The 22,474-nt window shown below is 46.4% G+C and overlaps 1 protein-coding gene across 1 annotated transcript in view; it reads left to right on the top strand.

The window, feature by feature from the left end:
- The first annotated feature begins 451 nt into the window (after positions 1–451).
- Positions 452–22,474, top strand: part of NTSR1 (neurotensin receptor 1) — a 639,069-nt gene continuing 617,046 nt past the window's right edge. Inside the window, exon 1 of the mRNA XM_069243185.1 lies at positions 452–2,586. Within this exon, the coding sequence (XP_069099286.1) occupies positions 1,897–2,586 (690 nt within the window). The 5' untranslated portion in view covers positions 452–1,896. The remainder of the gene's footprint in view (positions 2,587–22,474) is intronic.

Genomic DNA, 22,474 nt, shown 5'->3' with positions numbered 1-22,474 from the left:
AACCTGACTCCGCCTGTATACCTGCTCGCTCCTATGGGTACAATTTGAGAATGCAACACCCTTTATACGCAGCGGTTAGAAACAGCAGAAATGTTGTATGAAGCACTATATATGTAAATAGGCGCCACTGGTACTAAGCCTGTGCCACACAGTTAAACTCCTATGCCATACCAGTGCTTAATTTGAGCCGGTGATTTCCGGTGCTCGGCATCGGCACTTGTCAACACCGGCATGTCCGTAGCGCACCCCTTACCCCCATTCCAAGCACCAGGAGACATCCACACCAAGCCCCGACTGCACACCACACCCGCACATCAGGCGCCACACTCCATCTTCCAGCGGCCACTGACCTGCTGCAGCATGGGGGTGGGGGGTGTTCTGGGGGAATCCGCGGGCTATTTGTTGAGAGGTGGGTGCTGTGTGTGTATTTGTGTGCGTGCCCTCCGTGAGTGTTTCTACCGCAGCAGCGGAGAGTGAGAGGGTTGTGGGGAGATGCTGAGGTCTGAGCTGCTCTGCTCGTGTGGGGTGGGGGGCGTTAGCAGGGGGGGCGTGCTGCTATCTCGTTAAATCAACGAGAGAGGGGCTTTAGCCTACTGGCTGGGAGGAGAAATTGATGAATTGGGTGGGATTCGGGGCTTTCGGAGCGGCTTCTTTAAAGAGGTTTCCACCACGCGACAAGGACAGCCCCCGCAGCCCCCACCTCTTTCCCTACGATATTTTAAAGGCAGGCAAGTTTTCACGCGCAGTGCCTTCCAGCTCTGCGAGGCTCAGAAACTGGACATCGGAGGAGCTAGGCACTGCAGGCACTTTACAGAGTGCTGGAACTAAAGGGTCTCTGTCTGACACTGCAGGGACCTTTGACACTGAAAGGACCACAGTCTGGCATTGCCACCTGCCAAAGGGCTGAACCACCTGCTTCTCCAGGAACGCAGCCTTCCGTTGTTACGTGTTCCATATCACCGCGGTCATCTGTCCTGGCAAGTTGCCATGGGGCATTGCATGGCACCATTGGCACTGCCTGTATCTGAGGGGTGTCATCCGGCACGGAAAAGCCAGCCCGGAACAGTGATTTAACACTGTCTGCCAACGTGGGTGAACTTCTCCTGGCACCGACAGTGTTAACTGCATGGCAGTGTGGGTGGACTTTCGTGGTATCACGAGTGGACGTAACCTGGCATCGTGAGTGAATTCATTCAGTGTTAACTGCCTGGCATCATCAGTGGACAATTCCTGTGAGTGGACCTTCTCCGTCATCTCGGGTCTACAATGCCTGATATGAAAACAGTTCCTGGCGACATGTGTGCATGTCCGCCGTGAGTGACACCCCCTGGCCTTGTGAGCATATGGACTTCAGCGGCACTGTTAGTGCACAGTTCGTGGCTTTATCAGTGGACTTTTTCTTGCATTGTGAATAGTCGTCATAGTCATGCCTTTGCATCATGGACAAAAACCCATCGCTGTCTGGCACCAGAGGGCTTGGATGGCACTTGAAATAGAACATCGTCTGGAGTGAAGTCACCACGAAGAGACACCGTTAGCATAGAGTATACCGTGCCCAACGCCGCGAGGGCGCACCCCTGGCACACCATGCTAATATGATTGGACACATCCTGGCAGCGTGAGTGGGGAGGGGTTCTGCCAGGCTGCACTGTCAGGCACCGGAAGAATGGCAATGCCTACAATGTTTGTCACCAGGAGGATAGCAGCTGTCATTAGGAAGCACAGCTTGTCTTGGCACCAATGTGAAAATCGGATGGCACAGTAGAGAACGGTCCGCAACTTGTTGCCACAAGAAAGTGGCACTTCGAGCCAGAGAGGTGCACCTCCTGGCACCAGGGGTCACTCACTGTCGGGACTCTAGAGGGCGGGAAGCGACCGCTGGCCTGTTCCCACGCCATGGATTTTATACTGAATATCACCTCGGAGACTCCCCCTGGGCTGACATGGGGTGCCCTCCAGGGCGAAGATTTCGGACTAAACTCGTCCAACCAGAGCGGGGACCCCCTGACCAAGGCCAGCCACGCGGAGGATGACCTGGAGGTCAACACCGACATTTACTCCAAGGTGCTGGTCACCGTCATCTACCTAGGGCTCTTCCTCGTGGGCACCACCGGAAACTCCATCACCGCCTACACCCTGGCCAGGAAGCGCTCCCTGCAGAACCTCCAAAGCACGGTGCACTACCACCTGGGCAGCCTGGCCCTGTCCGACCTGCTCATCCTCATACTGGGCATGCCCATCGAGCTCTACAACTTCATCTGGGTGCACCACCCCTGGGCCTTCGGCAACGCCGTGTGCAAGGGCTACTACTTCCTGCGGGACGCCTGCACCTACGCCACGGCGCTGAACATCGCCAGCCTGAGCGTGGAGCGCTACATGGCCATCTGCCACCCCTTTAAGGCCAAGAGCATCATGTCGCGCAGCCGCACCAAGAAGCTCATCACAGTCATCTGGCTGGCCTCTCTGCTGCTGGCGCTGCCCATGATCTTCACCATGGGGGAGGTCAACCACTCCGAGAACGAGGACCCGGACAGCATCATCTGCACCAAGATCGTGGAGGTCTCCACCTTCAAGATCGTCATCCAGGTGAGAGCTGGCGTCGGCCATTAGGAGATGACATAACAAGAGAGACGCCGTCTTGGGTTAAAGTCAGTCCTAGCTGGGGTCAGAGGGAGGTCCGAAGGAAAGGCCAGCACTAAAACACTGATCGTAGAGGTGAGTCAGGCCTCCTGGGCCAGGGTCAGAGGTGCAGCCGACCTCGAACGAGATCAACAGAGTCAGCCAATCACAGAGTCGGGGGTCAGAGGGGAAGACATGCGGATGTCACGGTGATAGGGTGACCAGGTGTCTTGAAGTTGCCGAGAAAGTCCCGGTTTTTCAACAGCTGTCCGGGCAGATTTCCTCAAATTTGGCTTCTGTTCCGGTTTTTAGAGAGAGGCGACTAAAAACAGTGAGAGGCGCTTTTTAAGTGTCACAAGGCTGTGCTAGTTAGCAACCTCTATAAGGAAGCAATTTAACTAACATGTATGATGCTGGTTTTGAACATTGCATTGCATTTATTTTCTAAGTGTCACGTCAGTCTTCCTATGTTGATGAGAGATGTCGTTTCGCGTCGCTCCGTTGATGTAAAATTGTAGAACTTCTATATTTGCTAAATGTCACTTTTTTAGGTTCTTAGGGTCTGATCACCATAAACGGTGAGGGTATCAATGCAGGGGCTTGAATGCCAGACAAGGGCGTCAGTATGAGGTCGAGAATTGCAGAATCGGGGTTTATGGGGGATGTGGACATGTCAGTGTCTGGAATGCCAGGATGTGGGTGGGAGCTGTCAGTCCAGCGTCTGGAATGTCCAGGATAGGACAGTGTAGGACAGGAAATGCTCAGTGTAGAATCTGGGGACAATGCATCGGACGGGATGTCAGAACTAGGGGGCCTGAGAGGGTGCCATGTCTGGTCTGGACCACACAGATCCAAGCCTGTGTCTTTGATGCCAGCGGCGGGGTTTTGAATGTTCAGATCTGAGGGTGTGGTGTGGATCTGGGCCCAGGTTTTAGAGGTGTGAAGTGTGCACGGGGAAACACGCTGCTGCAGAACGTGCGCAAACCTCTCCGGGGTGTTCAAGTGGAATGCTCATTTTATTCTATTTAAAATGTGTTAACGCGCGTGCCAGGCTCGGCGTCGGAGAGTCGAACAGAAAGAACGACACGAGACAAGTTGTTGTTATGCGTAGTCACGTGGGCAACAAAACTCTAAGTCGCAGAAGCATGTGCTAAGTCAGTTCGTGGGTATGGTATTTTGTGGTTTGCTAGGCTTCATAGGTCTGTATTGTCGTGAGGAATGGCTTTCGACATACAGCTAGATTCCGAGATATTTTAAACATAAATGCCTACTCGAACCTCCTCTAAAGTGTAAGGGTGTTTATGTTTGCACCGATTTTGTAGAACAGTGGTTCACAGAGGGGGACTATCTTCAGTGTGTGTTTTTTCCGAGTTTCGTAATTTCAAATGTAATTGTAATTTCATCCCGAGTAATATTTATGAGATATCCGATAGTTCCTTCATCCTCTTGTTTTGCTAAACCCAGGCACTATAATGGCCAAGAAGCATAATTTGTAGAAAGGTGTGAGGATGTTGAACTTCACCAGCTAACAACATGTGTGATCTTGGGCGTGCCAGGTTTTCTTTGCCTATTCAGTCAGTGGAACTCCAATCATGCACACACTCTTCTCTCTAGGTTCGGCAACCCGCCAAAGAACGCAGTGTGTGTTTTGAAGTGCTAAGAGTCGACTATTAGGGGAAAAAATACATTGCGTGCCTTCAGCCTCCGTGGAGAAATTTGTAGCGTAGGATCTGCGGGTTGGGGGCTCCGGGGGCCCTCTCGCATCCCTAATGAGTCCTCCAAGCCGGCAAGATTTACAGAAGGCTGTGCAATTATGTCCCATCTGGTGCCCCCTCCTTCCGCCCTGTGAGCTGCTGTTGATGCCAGGATGTCTGATCACCCGCGGGCCGGTGCTCGGAGCTGGGATACAAGACAGGCGAGTGGGTGTGTCCACCTGACACCGCATCCAGCCAACCACAGATAGACCCGAAAGCAGAGACACCCGGAAACTACGGAGCACAGCCGAAGAGACGTGTCTGGAGCAGAGACATCAGTGTAAGGCCCCCGTGCTCAACCAGGGACAGTCCACAGACCCCCGCACACCGAGGGTGGGGACGGTCTGGTGGTGGTGGGGGGGGGGGGGGGGGGCGCATGCGCCTCCTTAGGGTTAGCCGTATTGGTGTCAGGCACCGCGCCTTCAGGGACAAGCTCTACTCTAAGGATCGTTCGTAGCGCCATGAGGCGGTTCAAATGACAGAGCTGGACCATGCACGTATTGCTTCCATTCACCCAGTCTTCATCGCTAATCTAAGTGCAGTGAAAGTGCTGCGGGGAGCGTTGTCATGATTATGTGGGCTGGCATCAGGGGCCTTGCATTACACTTCTAACAATGTGTATTATAGCTTAGGAAGTCTGCGAGTTAGAGCACGAGTTGCAGACACTACACAGAGTAGGAATTCCCCGTTTTTACATACATTAATGTTTCAGAAGTGAGTAAAGTTTGCTTGACTGTATGAGGGAACACACCTACTTGCTCATTCACCTGTGTTTCTGCCAATGGGCGATGTTTGGAGCAGTGCTTAATTTGTTACTAAAAACGTGCCGGTATCCAAAGCTCTCCTCCGAAACACGCGGCTGCTTCAATTAAAAGTGCGAACACGGAATACTGAGGCAGCGTAATCCTGAAGCCATCTCGGGCCTCTTCAATCCAGTTAAACCCACTCCCTGCCCCTTCAGGCCACTCCTGCAGCTTTCTGCTTTATCCTCGTGTGACGCATTTTCGTTTTTATATTCCTCCTTCTTCGCTATATGTGTCTTTTGGTGGAAGTAAATGCATTAAGGCACAAAAATAAGTGCCGGCCCTCAAAAATAAGTGCCGGTGCTCGCACTGGAAGCCACAGGCTCAAATTAAGCACTGGTTTGCAGTACTCACGAGGGCAAATACCTTACTGCTCCTGCCTCTTGTGCCTCCAATAAATACGTTGACTCCTTTCAGACAGATCACCCCACTCTGCTCCTGCCTCCCTGTGTCTGCAGTGAATAATGTTTGCAGTGCTCCTTGAGTGCACACATCTCTCTGTTCCTTGGTTCATGTGTCTGCAGTGAGTAATGTTTGCAGTGGCTGATGTTTGCAGGGTTCTCCAGTGTACACACCGGAGTTTGCACACCTCTCTGCTTCTGAATCGCTGTGTGCAGTGGGTGGTTTGCAGTGCTCCTTGAGTGTACACACCTCTCTGCTTCTGAATCCATGTGTGTGAAGTGGGTGATGTTTGCAGCGCTGCTTGAGTGCACACACCACTCTGTTCCTGGATCCCTCTGTCTGCAGCGGGTGATGTTTGCAGTGCTCTTTGAGTACACGCACCTCTCTGTTTAAGGATCTTCCTGTGGGCAGTGGCTGATGTTTGCAGGGTCCTCCAGTGTACACACCGGAGTTTGCACACCTCTCTGCTCCTGGATCCCAGTGTGTGCAGGGAGTGATGTTTGCAGTGCTCCTGGAGTGTACACACATCTCCGCTCCTGAATCCCTGTGTGTGCAATGGGTGATGTTTGCAGTGCTCTTTGAGTACACGCACCTCTCTGCTCCAGGATCCTCCTGTGGGCAGTGACTGATGTCTGCAGTGTCCTTTGGTGTACAGACCGGAGTTTACACGCTTTCCTGCGCCTGAATCGCTGTGTTCAGTGGGTGATGTTTGCAGTGCCCCTTGAGTGTACACACCTCGCTGCTCCTGGATTCCAGTGTGTGCTGTGGGTGATGTTTACAGCGCTGCTTGAGTGCACACATCTCTCTGCCCCTGAATTCCAGTGTGTGCTGTGGGTGGTGTTTTCAGCACTGCTTGAGTGCACACACCTCTCTGCTCCTGAATCACAGTGTGTGCAGTGGGTGATGTTTTCAACGCTGCTTGAGTGCACACACTCTCTGCTCCTGGATCCCAGTGTGTGCTGTGGGTGATGTTTTCAGCGCTGCTTGAGTGCACACATCTCTCTGCTCCTGAATCACAGTGTGTGCAGTGGGCGATGTTTTCAACGCTGCATGAGTGCACACACCCCTCTGCTCCTGGATCCCAGTGTGTGCAGTGGGTGATGTTTGCAGTGCTCCTTGAGTCTACACACCTCCCCGCCTCTCTGCTCCTCCACCCCTATATCTGCAGTGGGTGATGTCTGCAGTGTTCCTTGAGTGCACACACCTCTCTGCTGCTGGATCCCAGTGTGTGCAGGGGGTGATGTTTGCAGTGCTCCTGGAGTGTACACACATCTCCGCTCCTGAATCCCTGTGTGTACAGTGGGTGATGTTTTCAGCGCTGCTTGAGTGCACACACCTCTCTGCTCCTGAATCACAGTGTGTGCAGTGGGTGACTTTTTCAGCGCTGCTTGAGTGCACACACCCCTCTGCTCCTGGATCCCAGTGTGTGCAGTGGGTGATGTTTGCAGTGCCTCTTGAGTCTACACATCTCTCAGCCTCTCTGCTCCTCCACCTCTACATCTGCAGTGGTTGATGTCTGCAGTGTTCCTTGAGTGCACACACCTCTCTGCTCCTGTATCCCAGTGTGTGCAGGGGGTGATGTTTGCAGTGCTCCTCGAGTGTACACACATCTCCGCTCCTGAATCCCTGTGTGTGTAGTGGGTGATGTTTGCAGCGCTGCTTGAGTGTACACACCCCTCCGCTCCTGTATCCCAGTTTGTGCATGGGGTGATATTTGCAGTGCTGCTAGAGTGTACACACCCCTCTGCTCCTGAATCCCTGTGTGTGCAGTGGGTGATGTTTGCAGCGCTGCTTGAGTGCACACACCCATCCGCTCCTGGATCCCAGTGTGTGCAGTGGGTGATGTTTGCAGTGCTCCTTGAGTACACGCACCTTTCAGCCTCTCTGCTCCTCCACCTCTATGTCTGCAGTGGTTGATGTCTGCAGTGTTCTTTGAGTGCACACACCTGCTTCTACGTCCTTGTGTCTACAGTGGATGGTCTTTGCAGAACTCACTAGGGCACACACCTATCTGCTGCTCCTACGCGCTGTGTTTGAGGGGTATACAGTGTGCACTGCTCCACGAGGGCATACTCCTTATTGCTCCTTCACTCCTCAGTCTCAAGTGGGTCAGTGCTCCTTGGGGAAACACACCTCTTCTCTTTTATCCCTATGCCTGCAGCGGGTGATTTTTGCAGAACTCACTAGGGCACACACCTCTGTCCCTGATCCCTGTGCTAGCAGTGGGTGATGTTTGCACTGCACCTCGAGTAGACACATCTCGCTGTGTCTAGATCATCGTGTTTCAGTGCTCCTTGAGTGCCCCTCTCTACTCTGCTCCTGGATCCCTGTGTCTGCAGTGGGTGATATTTGCAGTGCTCTTTGAGTGCACACGCTACTCTGCCCCATGATCCCTGTGTCTGCAGAGGGTGGTATTTGCAGTGCTCCTTGAGTGCACCCGCTACTCTGCTCCTGGATCCCTGGGTCTGCAGTGGGTGGTATTTGCAGTGCTCCTTGAGCACACCCACTACTCTGCTCCTGGATCCCTGTGTCTGCAGTGGGTGATACTTGCAGTGCTCCTTGAGTGCACCCGCTACTCTGCCCCATGATCCCTGTGTCTGCAGTGGGTGGTATTTGCAGTGCCCCTTGAGTGCACCCGCTACTCTGCTCCTGGATCCCTGTGTCTGCAGTGGGTGGTATTTGCAGTGCTCCTTGAGCACACCCACTACTCTGCTCCTGGATCCCTGTGTCTGCAGTGGGTGATATGTGCAGTGCTCATTGAGTGCACCCGCTACTCTGCTCCTGGATCCCTGTGTCTGCAGTGGGTGATATTTGCAGTGCTCCTTGAGAGCACACACCTCTCAGTTCCTGGACCTCTGTTCCTGCAGTGGGTAATGTCTGCAGTGCACGTTGAGTACGTCAGTATCACCTTCATGAGATGAAAACCCGAAAAAGCCTCTCACACTGCACACCTGAGCCACATTTTTACACTTCACACTACTCACACTCACTGCTCGTCGGTGTGCGCTCCTGACACTATACAGCGGTGTCAGTTGCTCTCGCGCCTCACTAGTGTAATTTCCTCACACACTCCTCAACCTGCACACCCGTGTCAGGCTCTCACCTTTCCCACCAGTCCCACTCACTGATCACCAGTGCGCGCTCCTGACACTATACGGCAGTGCTAGCTTCGCACCAGTGCCATTTCCTCACACACGCCTCATACTGCACACTTCTCCCAGGCTCTCACACTTACCACCAGTCACTTCTCACTAGTGCGCGCTCCTGACACTGTACAGCAGTGCTAGCTTCGCACCAGTGTCATTTCCTCACACACGCATCACACTGCACACCTCTCCCAGGCTTTCACACTTACCACCAGCCCCACTCACTGCTCACCAGTGCGCGCTCCTGACACTGTACAGCAGTGCTAGCTTCGCACCAGTGTCATTTCCTCACACTCCTAATACCGCGAACCCGTGTCAGACTCTCTCACACTTCCCACCAGTCCAACTCCTTGGTAGTCACATTGCTCATCAGTGCACGTTCCTGGCAATTTACAGCAATGTCACCTTCTCACACTTCTCACTATTGTCATTTCCTCACACGCTCCTCACACTGCACACCCGTGTCAGGGTTTCACACTTCACACGAGTCCCACTCACTGCTCACTAGTGCGCGCTCCTGACATTATACAGCAGTGCTAGCTTCGCACCAGTGTCATTTCCTCACACACGCCTCATACTTCACACCTCTCCCAGGCTTTCACACTTCACACCAGTCACTGCTCACTAGTGCGCGCTCCTGACACTGTACAGTAGTGCTAGCTTCGCACCAGTGTCATTTCCTCACACACACCTCATCCTGCACACCCGTGTCAGACTCTCACTCTTACCACCAGTGCACGCTCCTTACACTATACAGCGGTGTCAGCTTCTCCTTTCTCATCAATGTCATTTCCTCACACACTTATCATACTTCACACCTGTTTCAGGCTCTCACATGTGCGCCCCTCCAACCACTCCCTGCGTTATAATCTCTTCACTAATCATCTGTGCCAGGTTTGTATACAGCCCACCTGTGTATGCACCTTGCACGTGCAACCAGTGAAAAGGTGCTCACTCATCTCAACAGGGTCCGCTTCGCAGCACGCGCACCAGCGAAGTCTTCACACAACAGACAAGTGTGCAGATTAGGGTGCATCAAACTCGCTGGCGCAGTGGAGATTGTTCTCAAGCCACGATTTATAGAGAGCGATACATGATTAACCATCCGTTCGGTCATTCAATCATCAATCAATTAATTAATTCATTAATTCGCCAATCCATTCATCCATCCATGTATTCATCCATTCTTGCACTCATCCATTAGTTCATTCATCAATCCATGCCTTCATTCGTTCATTAATTTATTGATTAATCTGTTCATTCATTCTACTATTTTATTCATTAATTACACGCCACATTACTACCATAAAGTAAATGAAAGTTATTTCTCAGCCAATTGGAGTGCTGATCATTTTGCAAAGCACAAAAAAGGTGCCCACTTTATTCATAGCTCTGAGAAGTTTCCTCATTTCATAGCATATTTTGATTAGAAAGGCAGGTGAGTTGAAGAGTGTCCTGACGCCACTTATTTTGGGGGTCCCTACCTTTTATGAATGGATCCTTGCGTTTCAACAAAAGTACACATTCAGATAAAATAGTGCAGATGTTCTCCCCACCCCCCTTACTTCGTGCTGTTTCCTCTAGGGGGCGTTTCTCGTTACCGACAGTGCAGCACTTGCAGTTGCACCGAGGCTCAGGGGGTCTAAGAGCTTCACCGCTCCCCTAGTATGACTGGTTGGGAGTGGGGACGCATTTTCTTTCCTTGCTTTGGGGCTGATGACACTGATCCTATACAGTGGGATAGGAAGGATGCCATTGGCTCTCGCCCAAGCAAGAAAAATGCCTCCTTTAACTGGTAAGTTTAAAATGCATCAATCATCAGGGTTTCATGGGCCCCGGCGCCACTTCACCTGCTGCACCATTGGTAGTAATGCGCATGTTTCTACGACAGTGTTTCCTTTCCGTGGTTGAAGATCCCGCGCAGCTCATGGCCCCGGACTTTGGCAGCCGCTCCCCCAGGATGTGTCCCTGATGCTCAGTTCAGATCTGTCCCCCATAGGAGCAGGAGTGCTGGGGGGTGATGCAGACCCCCCCAAAATAATCATTTTGAGTTCAGAAGGTGGCATGAGCCATAAAGTACCTTCACTTTTTTTTTTTACATCTCCTGTACTTTCAAAGACAGAGGTCAAATGTCAGGCTATGTCTTCTGACAAATTGTAACTTACTCTTTTTACTTGGAGTTTGGAGTTTACTTTTATTTCTTTGACTACTGACAAAGCGTTTGGTAAGGTGAACTATCTGACAACCTCACTTAGGTACGGGCAGCGTGCACGAATAGGCTGTAGGGTGTCTTTTTTTAAACATACAATATTTAAATACCTGTATATGAAATGTGCAACTATTTAAAAATATATGAGCAGTTAGGAAAGCACAAATGAAGCACATTATTGTGTAATTCTGAAGTGTGAGGCAAACAAATAGGATCAAATCAAATCAAAACAACTTGGTGAGGCACAAATGAGAAATATTTGCCGAGACTAGATTTCCACACATTATTGTGTGCGCTCCATAAAGTTTTATTAGTAAAACTGCAAAAATCTGCCACATTTAAATGGAAAATGAGCTGTCTGTAAATTGCAGAGCACTTCCATACATGTGTTAGTAATCTATTTATGTCAGTGCGCTACAAAATGGAGCACAAGCTTCGCACCACACCCGTTACACTCTCACGCTGAATGGGCATGGCTCCTTTGTTACATTTGTTCCTTGTGCAACTTGCATTTTTCACAATCCTGTGACTTCAGTGATCTAAAATTGAGGGCAGCACCTCCGCACTGAAAATTGTTCCAGACCCACTGCTGTCACATTTTGCTTTTTTTTGCTAAAATATATGGCAGGCTTCATAAGACCCCCACTGATTTATCTAATATTCCAGATCTGTCAGTTCATCCACCTGGGCGGGAAAAACATGTGGTTCCCAGAACATTTCATCACAGTATTTTTCACAAAGGGCCAGATGTAGGAAATTCCTGCATTGCGAGTTGCTGACACCATCTGTGAGTCGCAAGGGGGTCGCAAGGGGGTCGCAAAGGCCCACCTTATTAATATTAATGAGGTGGGTCGCAATTTGCGACCCACTTGCGAGTCGCGGCACTCACAAGGATGGTGGCCTGCTGGAGACAGCAGACCACCATGTCTGTGACTGCTTTTAAATAAAGCAGTTTTTTTTTGTAATGCAGCCCATTTTTCTTAAAGTAAAACGAGATGCATTACAAAATGTAAAAAATGAAACGTGTCACTTTCATTTTTTCAGAGCAGGCAGTGATCCATAGGACCACTGCCTGCTCTGAAAAAATGTTTTCAAGGCCATTCACAAAAGGGAAGGGGTCCCCTGGGGACACCTTCCCTTTTGCGAATGGGTCACCACCAGTGTGACACTGGTGGTAACTGCGATTGCTTTGCGACCGCGTTCGCGGTCCCAAAGCAATCGTACACCGCGCTGCGACTCGCAAATAGGAAGGGGAACACCCTTTCCTATTTGCGACTCACAGTCCCATTTTGCGAGTCGGTAACCAGGTTACCGACTCGCAAAATGGGAATGGGGATCGCGATGTGGGGTTTGCGCCTCGTAAACAGCGATTTTCGCCGTTTTCGACTCGTAAAAGCCTTGCTACACCAAGCCCTTAATTTGGTAAAAAACATGTGCAAATATAAATATCTTAAAAGTGTTCACAGAGTTTCTTGAAAGGTCATATAATAATCAACAAAAGGAATTGACTAGGAGTTTGCCTGGAAACCTGTTTTAGATTCAAAGTAAATGCACCTATTGCACAGCACAAGGCTGTGTTCAGTGGCGTGACAAAACTGGAGTGGGACCCCTTGCAAAGAACATGGGGGATCTCCTCTCTGCATTCACTCAGGAGCTCTCAAGCCACCTGGAGCTCTGGGCCCCTCTGTACCTCTGGGGCTGCGGGCGCCCTTGTTACGCCACAGGCTGTGTCTCACCTTTGGCGAGCACCACCTACGGTTCTCAACAATTTGAACTGGCGCCACACAAACCCCAAATGGCAAGGCACCTCTCTCCCAGTGCACGCATATTCTACATCTTTTCTAAGAAGTTGACCGTGTGCCAAACTTCAACAAAAAACTTGTCAATGTTTGTACCACTAAGAAAACAACACAAAGCGTTGTTGTTTCTAATTGATCTCTAAATGTTTGTTTCCTTTTTCCAAATATATTTCCAAGTCATACTCAGGCAGGATTAACACAGGCTGTTAAACATACATGGTATTGTTTCAAAATATAGTCAGGGTGATTAATGACACATTGTCCTCTCGGGGAATATTAGGTATTAGTTCTCTTGACACCCTTCAGAGCTTGTCTTCCACTGGATAGTAGGTCTAAGGTAACAGTAAATTGTACAAAGCGCTACTTTGTCCTTATTTTCATCAGTTTTGAAGCAAATTCCTGTCTATTAACTTTGGCAGCGAAAGTTTTATTTCCTCCAAAGGTTTGCAACTTTGCATGTGTGTTGTACTACAAAGAAACATACACACCTGGTAAAGAATTAACTTACATTGAAGAATATTATCTTATTATGGAAGGGTACCCTGCCAAAGTAGCTTCAAAGCACTAGATTATGCATGTGCATCACGCACGTGGCCCTCCCTGTGTTAGACAATGTAGTGAAGTGGCAATGGGTGAATTTTGTAAATATAACCGAATAAAAACAGCTGTCAATGGGAAGCAGTCATGGGAAAACAAAACTGCCATATTCTCTCTGTTGTTTCCCTAAACCTGAGAGAACAGAACCCTTCACTTCAGCAGAAGCATTCCTGACCTGCTTAAGATTCGTATTTATTTACCATGGAAACAGAAACACAATTTCAGAAGTGTTAGATGTTTCAAAATTCGACGAGGAGTGAAAAATCAGTGTGTGGGGGTTCATGCATGGATACACATAAACATGTCAAGCAAACAACAATAAAGCGAAAAGAAACCGAGAACCAACAGTGCAGCATAATTAGATCCTATTTTTCTATTTTCCCCCTTTCTCTCGTGCTGTTGTTGTAAAAGTGTCACCTTAGCTCAACAACAAACGAGAGCAAATGCATGTTTCAGGTGGGGATTCAAGGGCTCTTCTCCCTACTTCCTTTAGGAAGATTGTAAAAATTTTGCAAAACCTAGTGGTAAGTTTTAGCATAAACTAGAACTACCACAAAGGCAAGGCACCAGCTTCTAACGCACACGGCATGTATTGCTCTCACTGCAAATCCTGCGCATTTAATTTAGCCCTTTCTGCAGGGTCATACCCTAACTTTTGGCCTTCATCCTACAGTTTTCTAAACCCATTTTTGTTGGCTTTTAAGACTCTGTACCTTACCACAGATAACCAGTTTTAGTGTGCTTGTGCCCTCTCCTTAAAACATGGTAGAATTGGCTTACACCCAATTGGCATTTTTAATTTACTTGTAAATCCCTACAAGAGTGGCACTACCTGTGTCCAGGGCTTGTAAATTAAATGCTACTAATGGGCCTGCAGCACTGATTGTGCCACCCACTTAAGTAGCCTTTGAACAGGTCTCAGGGCTGCCATTGCGGCCCTGAGGTCTGTTCAAAGGCGGCTCTGTGTGCTTATTTTTTAACTGTCATGTCAACCTGCCCAAACCTTCATTTTTATTAATACATATAAGTCACCCCTGGCGTGGGCCCTGGACAGACCAAAGGGCAGGTTGCAGAATATTTACAATTTGGACATGTACTTTTAAGTTTTACATGTCCTAGTAGTGAAAAACTCTTAAACTCGTTTTTTACTACTGCAAGACCTACCTCCCCCTTAGGACAACATCGGCGTTACATTATTAGATTTAATAAGCTGTAACTTCGAAATGGGAGTAGGTGATCAGTTAATGTTTGGTGTCTTTGGAACTGTACTGAAAAACCCTCTCTGATGGTAAAGGCATATTAAAAATACAATTTTTTAAAATGCAACTTCTAGAAAGTTTGCATTTTCCCGCTTTAGCCATTTAGTGCCTGCAGCCTGTCTGGGTCACATGACAGTAGCTGACAGTTGGGCTGACAGGATAAGAGGGTGAAGTTGGACACAGCCCCTCTAACATTTGAATGGGCTGTGTCCTGTCTCTACACAAAGGACTTCATGTCCCCTGTATTTAGTAAGGATCCCGGACAGGGGAAACAGGAAACCTGTGTGCTTCAAAGGAAGCCTCTAGGAGCCTCACCCTCTTCAAAGAAGGAGGCACCTGGTATAAATATTGGACCTCAGACACCAACTCCTCAGTACGTTTCTGGACTTGTGGATACTCTGCCAGGTCAAGGGCTACTGTGCTGCTGAAAGAACTGCCACTCTGTTGGACTGCTGCCCTTCTGGACTACTTCTTTGCTGGACTGCTGCCTTGCTGGATAGCTGCCCTGTTGTCCTCCAGCCTGAGTCATAGGGATTGGACCGGCACCTGAACCCAGGACTCTCATAGTGACTCCAATGGTTAATCTGCTGATCTCCTGTTCAGAGTCCCGAGTTCAGCCAACTACCTGAACCAGCACCCATATCCAGCTGGACGAACCCCCTGAGAGCAGTTCATAACGTTTTGACTTCTGTGGACCCTCACTGAATCATTACTGGAATACAGGGACCCACCAACTGGGTCATTATTAAAAACCAGGTACCCCTGGCCTCGCCTCAGCAATTTTTATGATTTGACCCAAGCATACATCAAACACATGCTCAAATATTAAAATACATTGTTTATTTCACAATCAAATATAGAAAAAGTTTTTAAATTTCCAGCATTGCTTCTTTATTTGTATGTGCTTTATTCATTTTAATGTATTAAGTTTAAAATTATTTAATTTTGTAAAACAGTTCAGGACCCACTGAGTAGGCCTCATGTACCACCATCGGTCCTCGGACCAGAGGTTAATAAACACTGCCTTAAGAGACAGGTCACAAAAACAGAAAACAAATATGAAGTGCCAAGCCAAGTGCAGTCCTAACAAAATCCCAAATATTTCTGCCAGGGTTTCCATGTTATAACAAACTTCTAGGACAATCTACTTTTCTCATAAATTACTTTCTCTGAGCTCATGACTCAATACATCTCTCATTGTTGACCTCCCATTGAGGTTATTCTGTGATTCCGATCCAAGCAATATTTCTCAGTGTCATCACCAATTTCAAGCATAGCTTGTTAGTCTGTGTTTGGTAAGCCCAAGTCCTGATACTCGATATTGCAGCCTGTGATGTCAAGGGTGTATCCCTGCTCTAGACAGGTCTAAGAAGCCTCTGAACTTCTGCATCTCTTCATACCTTCTTCCTCTTATATCTGACACTCAAAGTGCTTGACACTTGGCCCATGACACTTAGGCTGCATTGATAATATATTCTACAGAGTGTGTTACATGGAGGAGTCTCAAACTGGCCTCAATAGATACTTCCTGGATCTGTCAGTATCCTACAGTGGTTCTGGGTAATCTTCTGTTTTTTTTTACTTAGTTCCCCTGATGTATTCAATGCAATGTTGATAAATGTTCCAGTGATAGGCTCATGTGTATCACCTTTGATGGTCTAATATTTCTGAAAACCTGCTTGGTAAAACTGCAGCCTTCCTCAGACTCAATCTGGAGAAAACCAACTTCATCATCCTACAGACACACCACCACGATAGACCGAACAGAGAATGGCTTAAGGAGCTTCTTTCTGTAGGTTTCAAGACTCACCTTTTAGCTAAAGTAAACTTTCCTGGTATCTGGACTGGCCACTCCCTGTCAAAGGATTAATATAGCAATCACATCACAAAATCTGCCAGAATGTCCCAGCTCTTATTAAAACTATTAAAATCCTTTTTATTACTGGCTAACTTCCAAGTAATAGTCCAATCTCTGGTTATATCTAGTTTTGATTATAGGAACACATCTTTCATCAGAATCCCTAAATACTCTCTGACCCATGTAAGTCTGTCCTCCTTTCAGAGGCTTTCTTGATGTGTGACCCTCACAAATTCAATCACATCACCCCAGAGCAAGAAAGATCTGTACTAGCTTCTTGATGGTTCCAGAATTAAGTTCATAATAGTCTATATTACTTTGAAAGTAATTCATTTAGCTCATTCTAGCAATCTGTATATTATATTTAAAAAACCCTGAAGTAAACAACACCAAAAAGATTCAGAAACATCATAAGGCTTAAATTTAAAGATCCGAAAAACCATTTTAGCAATAGCACAGTCCTTTTCTGGAGTATCTCTCACCCTCTGGGATTCTAACCCAGCTGAAATGTCACAATGACCTACTAACCTTATACGAGAAGTTAAAAATCTTCCCTTTTAATTGTTATCTGAAATAACTTGCAAAACACTCTTCTTTTCTATTGAACTTCAGGTCCTGGAATATTTGTTTTATCCTAATTCTTAGTTCCTTTCTCATTTGATCATGTTCACCAATGTATTCCAATCCTCCTCCCATGCCTGTTCCTACCTCTAACTTCCACTGATCCTATCCTTCATCTTTACTCTCTCTGAACTCTTTTCCATTCCATTGTCTTCTCTTTCTCTTTCCCCTTCCTAATCTCCTTCTCAACCCCAGTCTACCATGTTGAGCGCCCTTTTAATCTTCTTCAATCCCCCCTCCTCCTCTCTTTCCGTTACTATAGCCCTCTCTGCCATCCTCCCACTTATTTATGTGCCTTGACCACACTCTCTTGTTCCTTTTGCCCTATTAACCTGTTTCCATCCCAAATTATAATAGCTCACTACAATCCATTATTAGTTAGTCTTTCGTTTAATCTATATTTTGATGTGGTCAAAGTCCTCAAGCTCCTTGCTGTTATTATAGCCTTAGAACCCACCGTAACGGGCTCTACCGGCTATTGAAGGCCCACTCCCCGCATTAAATGCCCGAGCCGAAGGCGAGGGCATTTAACAAGTGAGAGGGACTTTAATAGCCGGTAGAGCCAGCTACGGCGGGTTCCGTGAGGCTTTGTTCACAGCTGTTGCTGTGAACAAAGCGAACATTGGAATGTTGGTGCTGCGGGCTTTTACCGGCCAGTAAAAGCCCACAGCACTCCATTGTTTTCAATGGAGCCCCCAGCATTCCAATGTTCTAATATACTGTTAAAAATGCTTATACCCTTAGGTAGGGCAGCATTGTAGAAAAATATAAGATGAGTGAATAAATGAATAAACATTTATTACATTGAGGAAGTGTTTTTTTCATAATTTAATTAACTTGAAATGTAATGATGAGGGTAGTGATACATTGACATTTTATTCTCTGGGAAAAGAGATGTATGTACATTTTGCAAACGTTTTAAAATGTTGTGATAATGAGGTGTTTGTGCACCCGAGATCCTATTTTTTGGACTGCATGATGTTGTATAGTTTACTGCAATTTACAATATAAACATTTTGATCTTCATACATTTCCTATGTGATTTTACTGTTCTTGACATTTTCCTGATGTGCCCATGAACTTCCAGGTGTAAGTCACTGATACCTGTGGTTTAAATATGTGTGCCTCTGAATATCAATGCTACACAATAGATAGGACACAACATAGAGTACAGAATACTGAAAATATAATATCGACAGTTAAGTAAGTCTAGATTTTCTATACTTGACTCCACCTCTAGGTACCCATGCTGTACTTATATGTGGAGTTAGTAATAATAAATCAAAACTTCTATTTTCCCCTTGATATTCTGTCCTCGATGTTCTTGTACTAGGAAATAGTTGGGGATGATATTCAGTAGACAAGCATTTAAATAGTAGGCATGTTGGAAGATTTTTAAACAAACAATAATTGAGTAGGAGCGCAGCAGACAATTACCAACTCTGCATAAGACACATTACTCTAAAAACAGCTAAGTTCTGCATGAATCTCTTGGACATGATAGTGATAAATGTGACGACACATTGGATGATCACATATTTTAACAAAACTCATTTTTTTTTCTTTACTGACTCGTTATATGGGGTATATTCTTGCACAATGATGCTTCCCTTACTTCATAGGCATATTCTAAATGGTGAAATTTAGAAGTCGAAAACTGGTAAATGAATCATACTTCAATATCTAACTAATAGACATTGGAGGAAGGACCATGTCAGGGGCAACCAAACTGAATATAGCATTTGTGCACGGTAATGGGGAGGAACCAATGAGAAATGAGAGGGATATGCAATGTTTGCCTCTTTTCTTTAGTTAGGAGAGCAAGAAGACAATCCTTGCTTACCCAGCCAAATTAGAACTGTTAGAATCATCCTATTACTGGAGAAAGTTCTAATTCTATAGGAGAACCCCCAAACAGCGGACAATGAATTCTAGAAGCAATTTTGGTCCTTGGATTACTTTTCTTAGATTCTGCATCACAAACATTGGTAAAAGCATAGTTAAGAAAATCTCTCCCTTGATCAAAATCTGCTTTGCATTTTTATTAAAATCAATTTACTGCTTGTAACATCTTTATGAAATTGGTAGCTGGGCAGCTGCTTACATTATATTTAAATTATGGTATTGCTCCTTTGATGTACTTCCTGCAGTTCCAATCAAGCACATACCCCATGGACAGAGAATAGCCCACCTAGGATTCGGACAGAGTGGGGCCTAACAACAAAATACAGTATTTTAGAAAGGGAAGCTTGTAGTGCTTAAGCACAGTAATTGTTTGCTGCGTTCTCCGCTGCGCGTGCCGCGGTCAGCTGAATCAGCTGTTTAAGGTGCCACGCGCGCAGCGAAGACGCTGACGCGCGCCCGTGTGTTGTTTCTCGGTGTTCCTCGTTCTGAAATACGAATGAGAAACACCGGAGATTGAAGGGCAACGGTCGTGACGGCAGGGTCGGGGAGTCCTGACAACGGAGGGCCAACTGCTATGTGCTGGGGTGATTACAATGTTCATTTGTACCACAACGTTAGCTTGTTATGAGCTTTATACAATAAATAGCTGAGGACTTATTTACCTCTGTTCGTGTCGTTTCAAGCTCACTTCATTTTTGGCGACGAGGAGCTGTGAAACTGGATCACCCCAGGCAGACGTTGCGCAGCCCACTCGTGCTGGTACTATTCCTCAGCTGATTGCTGATTTCCTGGACTGCAGTGATTTTTTGTGTGTTTTTCATCCCATGATCCTTCATCCAGGAGGTGATGGTGCAGGCAGGCCCATTTTTGATGGGAAGTGTGGCAGACATCTTTGAACGTCAGTGATTTTCAACCTTAATAGTGTTTCTATCTAGCAGTTGTCGCTCTGGACCTTTCAATTCTGGATTGGATTATTTTTTTATGGGTCTGTGTTGACTCGTTCTCCTGTCATGCAGTCAGTCAACCCTCCACCACCTTTTTTGGATACACCTGGTGAACCAATCATACCATGGAGGCAATGGTATGATGCGTTTGAAACGTATATGGGTGCTATTGGAGCGTCAAGGTTTAGACCGGAAAGGAAACAATGCCTGTTACTCCATTCGTTAGGTTTTGAGGGGAGGTCGGTATATAAACATTTACCAGATGTTCAAGCGGATGAAGGCGAGGAACTCGATGAATTTGATGAAGCCCTTAAGAAATTGGGCAACAGATTTGATGCACCACCAAGTCTAGTTATTTCAAGACATAAGTTTTTTAGGAGAGAGCAAAAAAGTGGAGAAGATGTTAATACTTACATTTCTGCATTGAGGAAATTGGCGTCAGAATGTCGTTTTGACACATTTACGGATCAGTTAATACGCAACCAATTTATTTGTCACTGTTCTGATAAAGCTATAAAGCAAAAATTGTTGTCATTGGGAGATCCGTCCTTGTTGGATTCCATTAGGATTGCTAAAAGCATTGAGACTGCTATTAAATCTGCTAAAGAATTGGAATGTGCTCAAGCTGAACAGGTGAATGTAGTTCAGAGATCTGATGACAGACGCAAGTCTACGGGACTTTCTCACAACAAAGTTGAAGCGAACAAATCTTGTAGCTTTTTCAAGCAATCTAATATTTGTTTTAGATGTGGCTACACTTTACACGTAAAAGGAGGAAAAGCATGTCCAGCAAAGAATGTTCAATGCAGATCATGTGGCAAAATTGGACATTTTGCAAGGGTTTGTCAAAGTAACAAAAATAGTTTCACTAAGGTTAATGCGGTCGGTGATGATAATGATGACAGGATGGATGAATTGATGACTGAGATCCAAGATATGATTCTGGGGGTTGGAGACCAGGACATTGTATCTGGTAATCCTGAGCACTGTATTGATCCATATGTTTTTGTTCAAGTTGGAGACAAGAATTTGAAGTTACTGGCTGACTCTGGTGCTAGAATCACTATGATCACTCAGGAGCTATTTGTACAAAACTGGGGCACACGAAAGTTGAATCCACCAGATAGGGCTCCTATTTCTTATGAGGGAAGAAGGATTGATTTAGTAGGGTTCTTTGAAGACATCATGGTTTTCAAGGGTCGACGCATTATTGGGAAGGTTTACGTAGCAGTGAAAGGACTTAATATTTTAGGTTGGTTTCACCAAGGGCTGTTTGGAATGGTTTTGCGCCCAGGCACGTGTGAACAGGTGTCAGCTATAAGAGATTCCTCGGATATTGAGGATTTGTTGAATGAGTTTCCGAGGGTTTTCTCAGGTGAGCTAGGGAAAATAAAAGGTTTTACACACAAGATTAAGGTGAAGGATAGAGCCATTCCTATTAAACATAAGTTGAGAGGTGTGCCATTTAGTGTCAGAGATGAGTTGGAAAAAGAATTAGGAAGTTTACAAAAAAAAGGAATTATTGAACCCGTTGATTCTTCCTTATGGTTATCTCCATTAGTTGTCGCAAAGAAAAAAAATGGGGACTTGAGAGTATGTGTGGATTTGAGGGCACTTAACAAAGAGATCTGGGTAGACTCTCATCCCTTGCCTAAGATTGGCGAGATGCTCTCATGTATTAAGGGAGCGAAATTATTTTCTAAACTTGATTTGGCTACCGCCTATCACCAAGTTGAATTGACTCAAGATTCTCAGCACTTCACGGCCTTTGTTTCCCCGTGGGGAACATATCAATATTGTCGGATGCCGTTTGGGTTGGCGTCAGCGGCGTCTGTATTTCAGAGGATTATGTCTACCCTCCTCAAAGGAATAGACAAAGTGTGTATTTTCCAAGATGATGTGTTGATACATGCATGTGACCGAGAGGAACATGATGCAATTTTGAAAAAAGTCTTAAGTAAGTTTGATGGTGCTGGGGTGGTCTTGAAAAGAGAAAAATGTCAGTTTTTACAAAGGTCAGTAGAGTATCTTGGTCATGTCATCACAGCTGAAGGTGTGTATCCTAGACCAGGTCTGGTGGATGCGATTGTAAGTGCACCAGCTCCTCAGGACAAAGGTGGGGTCAAATCGTTTTTGGGACTTTGCGAGTTCTATTCCAGGTTTATTGAGAATTTTGCAACGCTGGTCAGACCCATTTCTAATTTACTCAAAACTAATTCAGAGTTTGTGTGGAATGATGAGTGTATGGAAGCTTTTGACATGATTAAGCAGAAGTTGTGTAGTGCTAAAGTTTTACAATCTTATGATCACAATTTGAAATGTTATTTGACAGTGGATGCCAGTAAATTCGGTCTGGGTGCTATTTTGACACAAATGAATGAGAAACAGGAACATACCATTGGATTTGTGTCAAGAGTACTCAGACCTAATGAAGAACATTATTCTGTAATTGAAAAAGAGTTATTGGCATGTTGGTGGGGCATAGAGAAATTTAAATCGTATTTATGGGGAAGACATTTTTTTCTTCAGACAGATCATAAACCATTAGTTTCTATTCT

Source organism: Pleurodeles waltl, chromosome 7, assembly GCF_031143425.1.
Source record: "Pleurodeles waltl isolate 20211129_DDA chromosome 7, aPleWal1.hap1.20221129, whole genome shotgun sequence".
In the NCBI taxonomy this organism is placed as follows: domain Eukaryota; kingdom Metazoa; phylum Chordata; class Amphibia; order Caudata; family Salamandridae; genus Pleurodeles; species Pleurodeles waltl.
The sequence above is the reverse complement of the archived record's forward strand: the minus strand, read 5'-3'. Positions and strand labels throughout refer to the sequence as shown.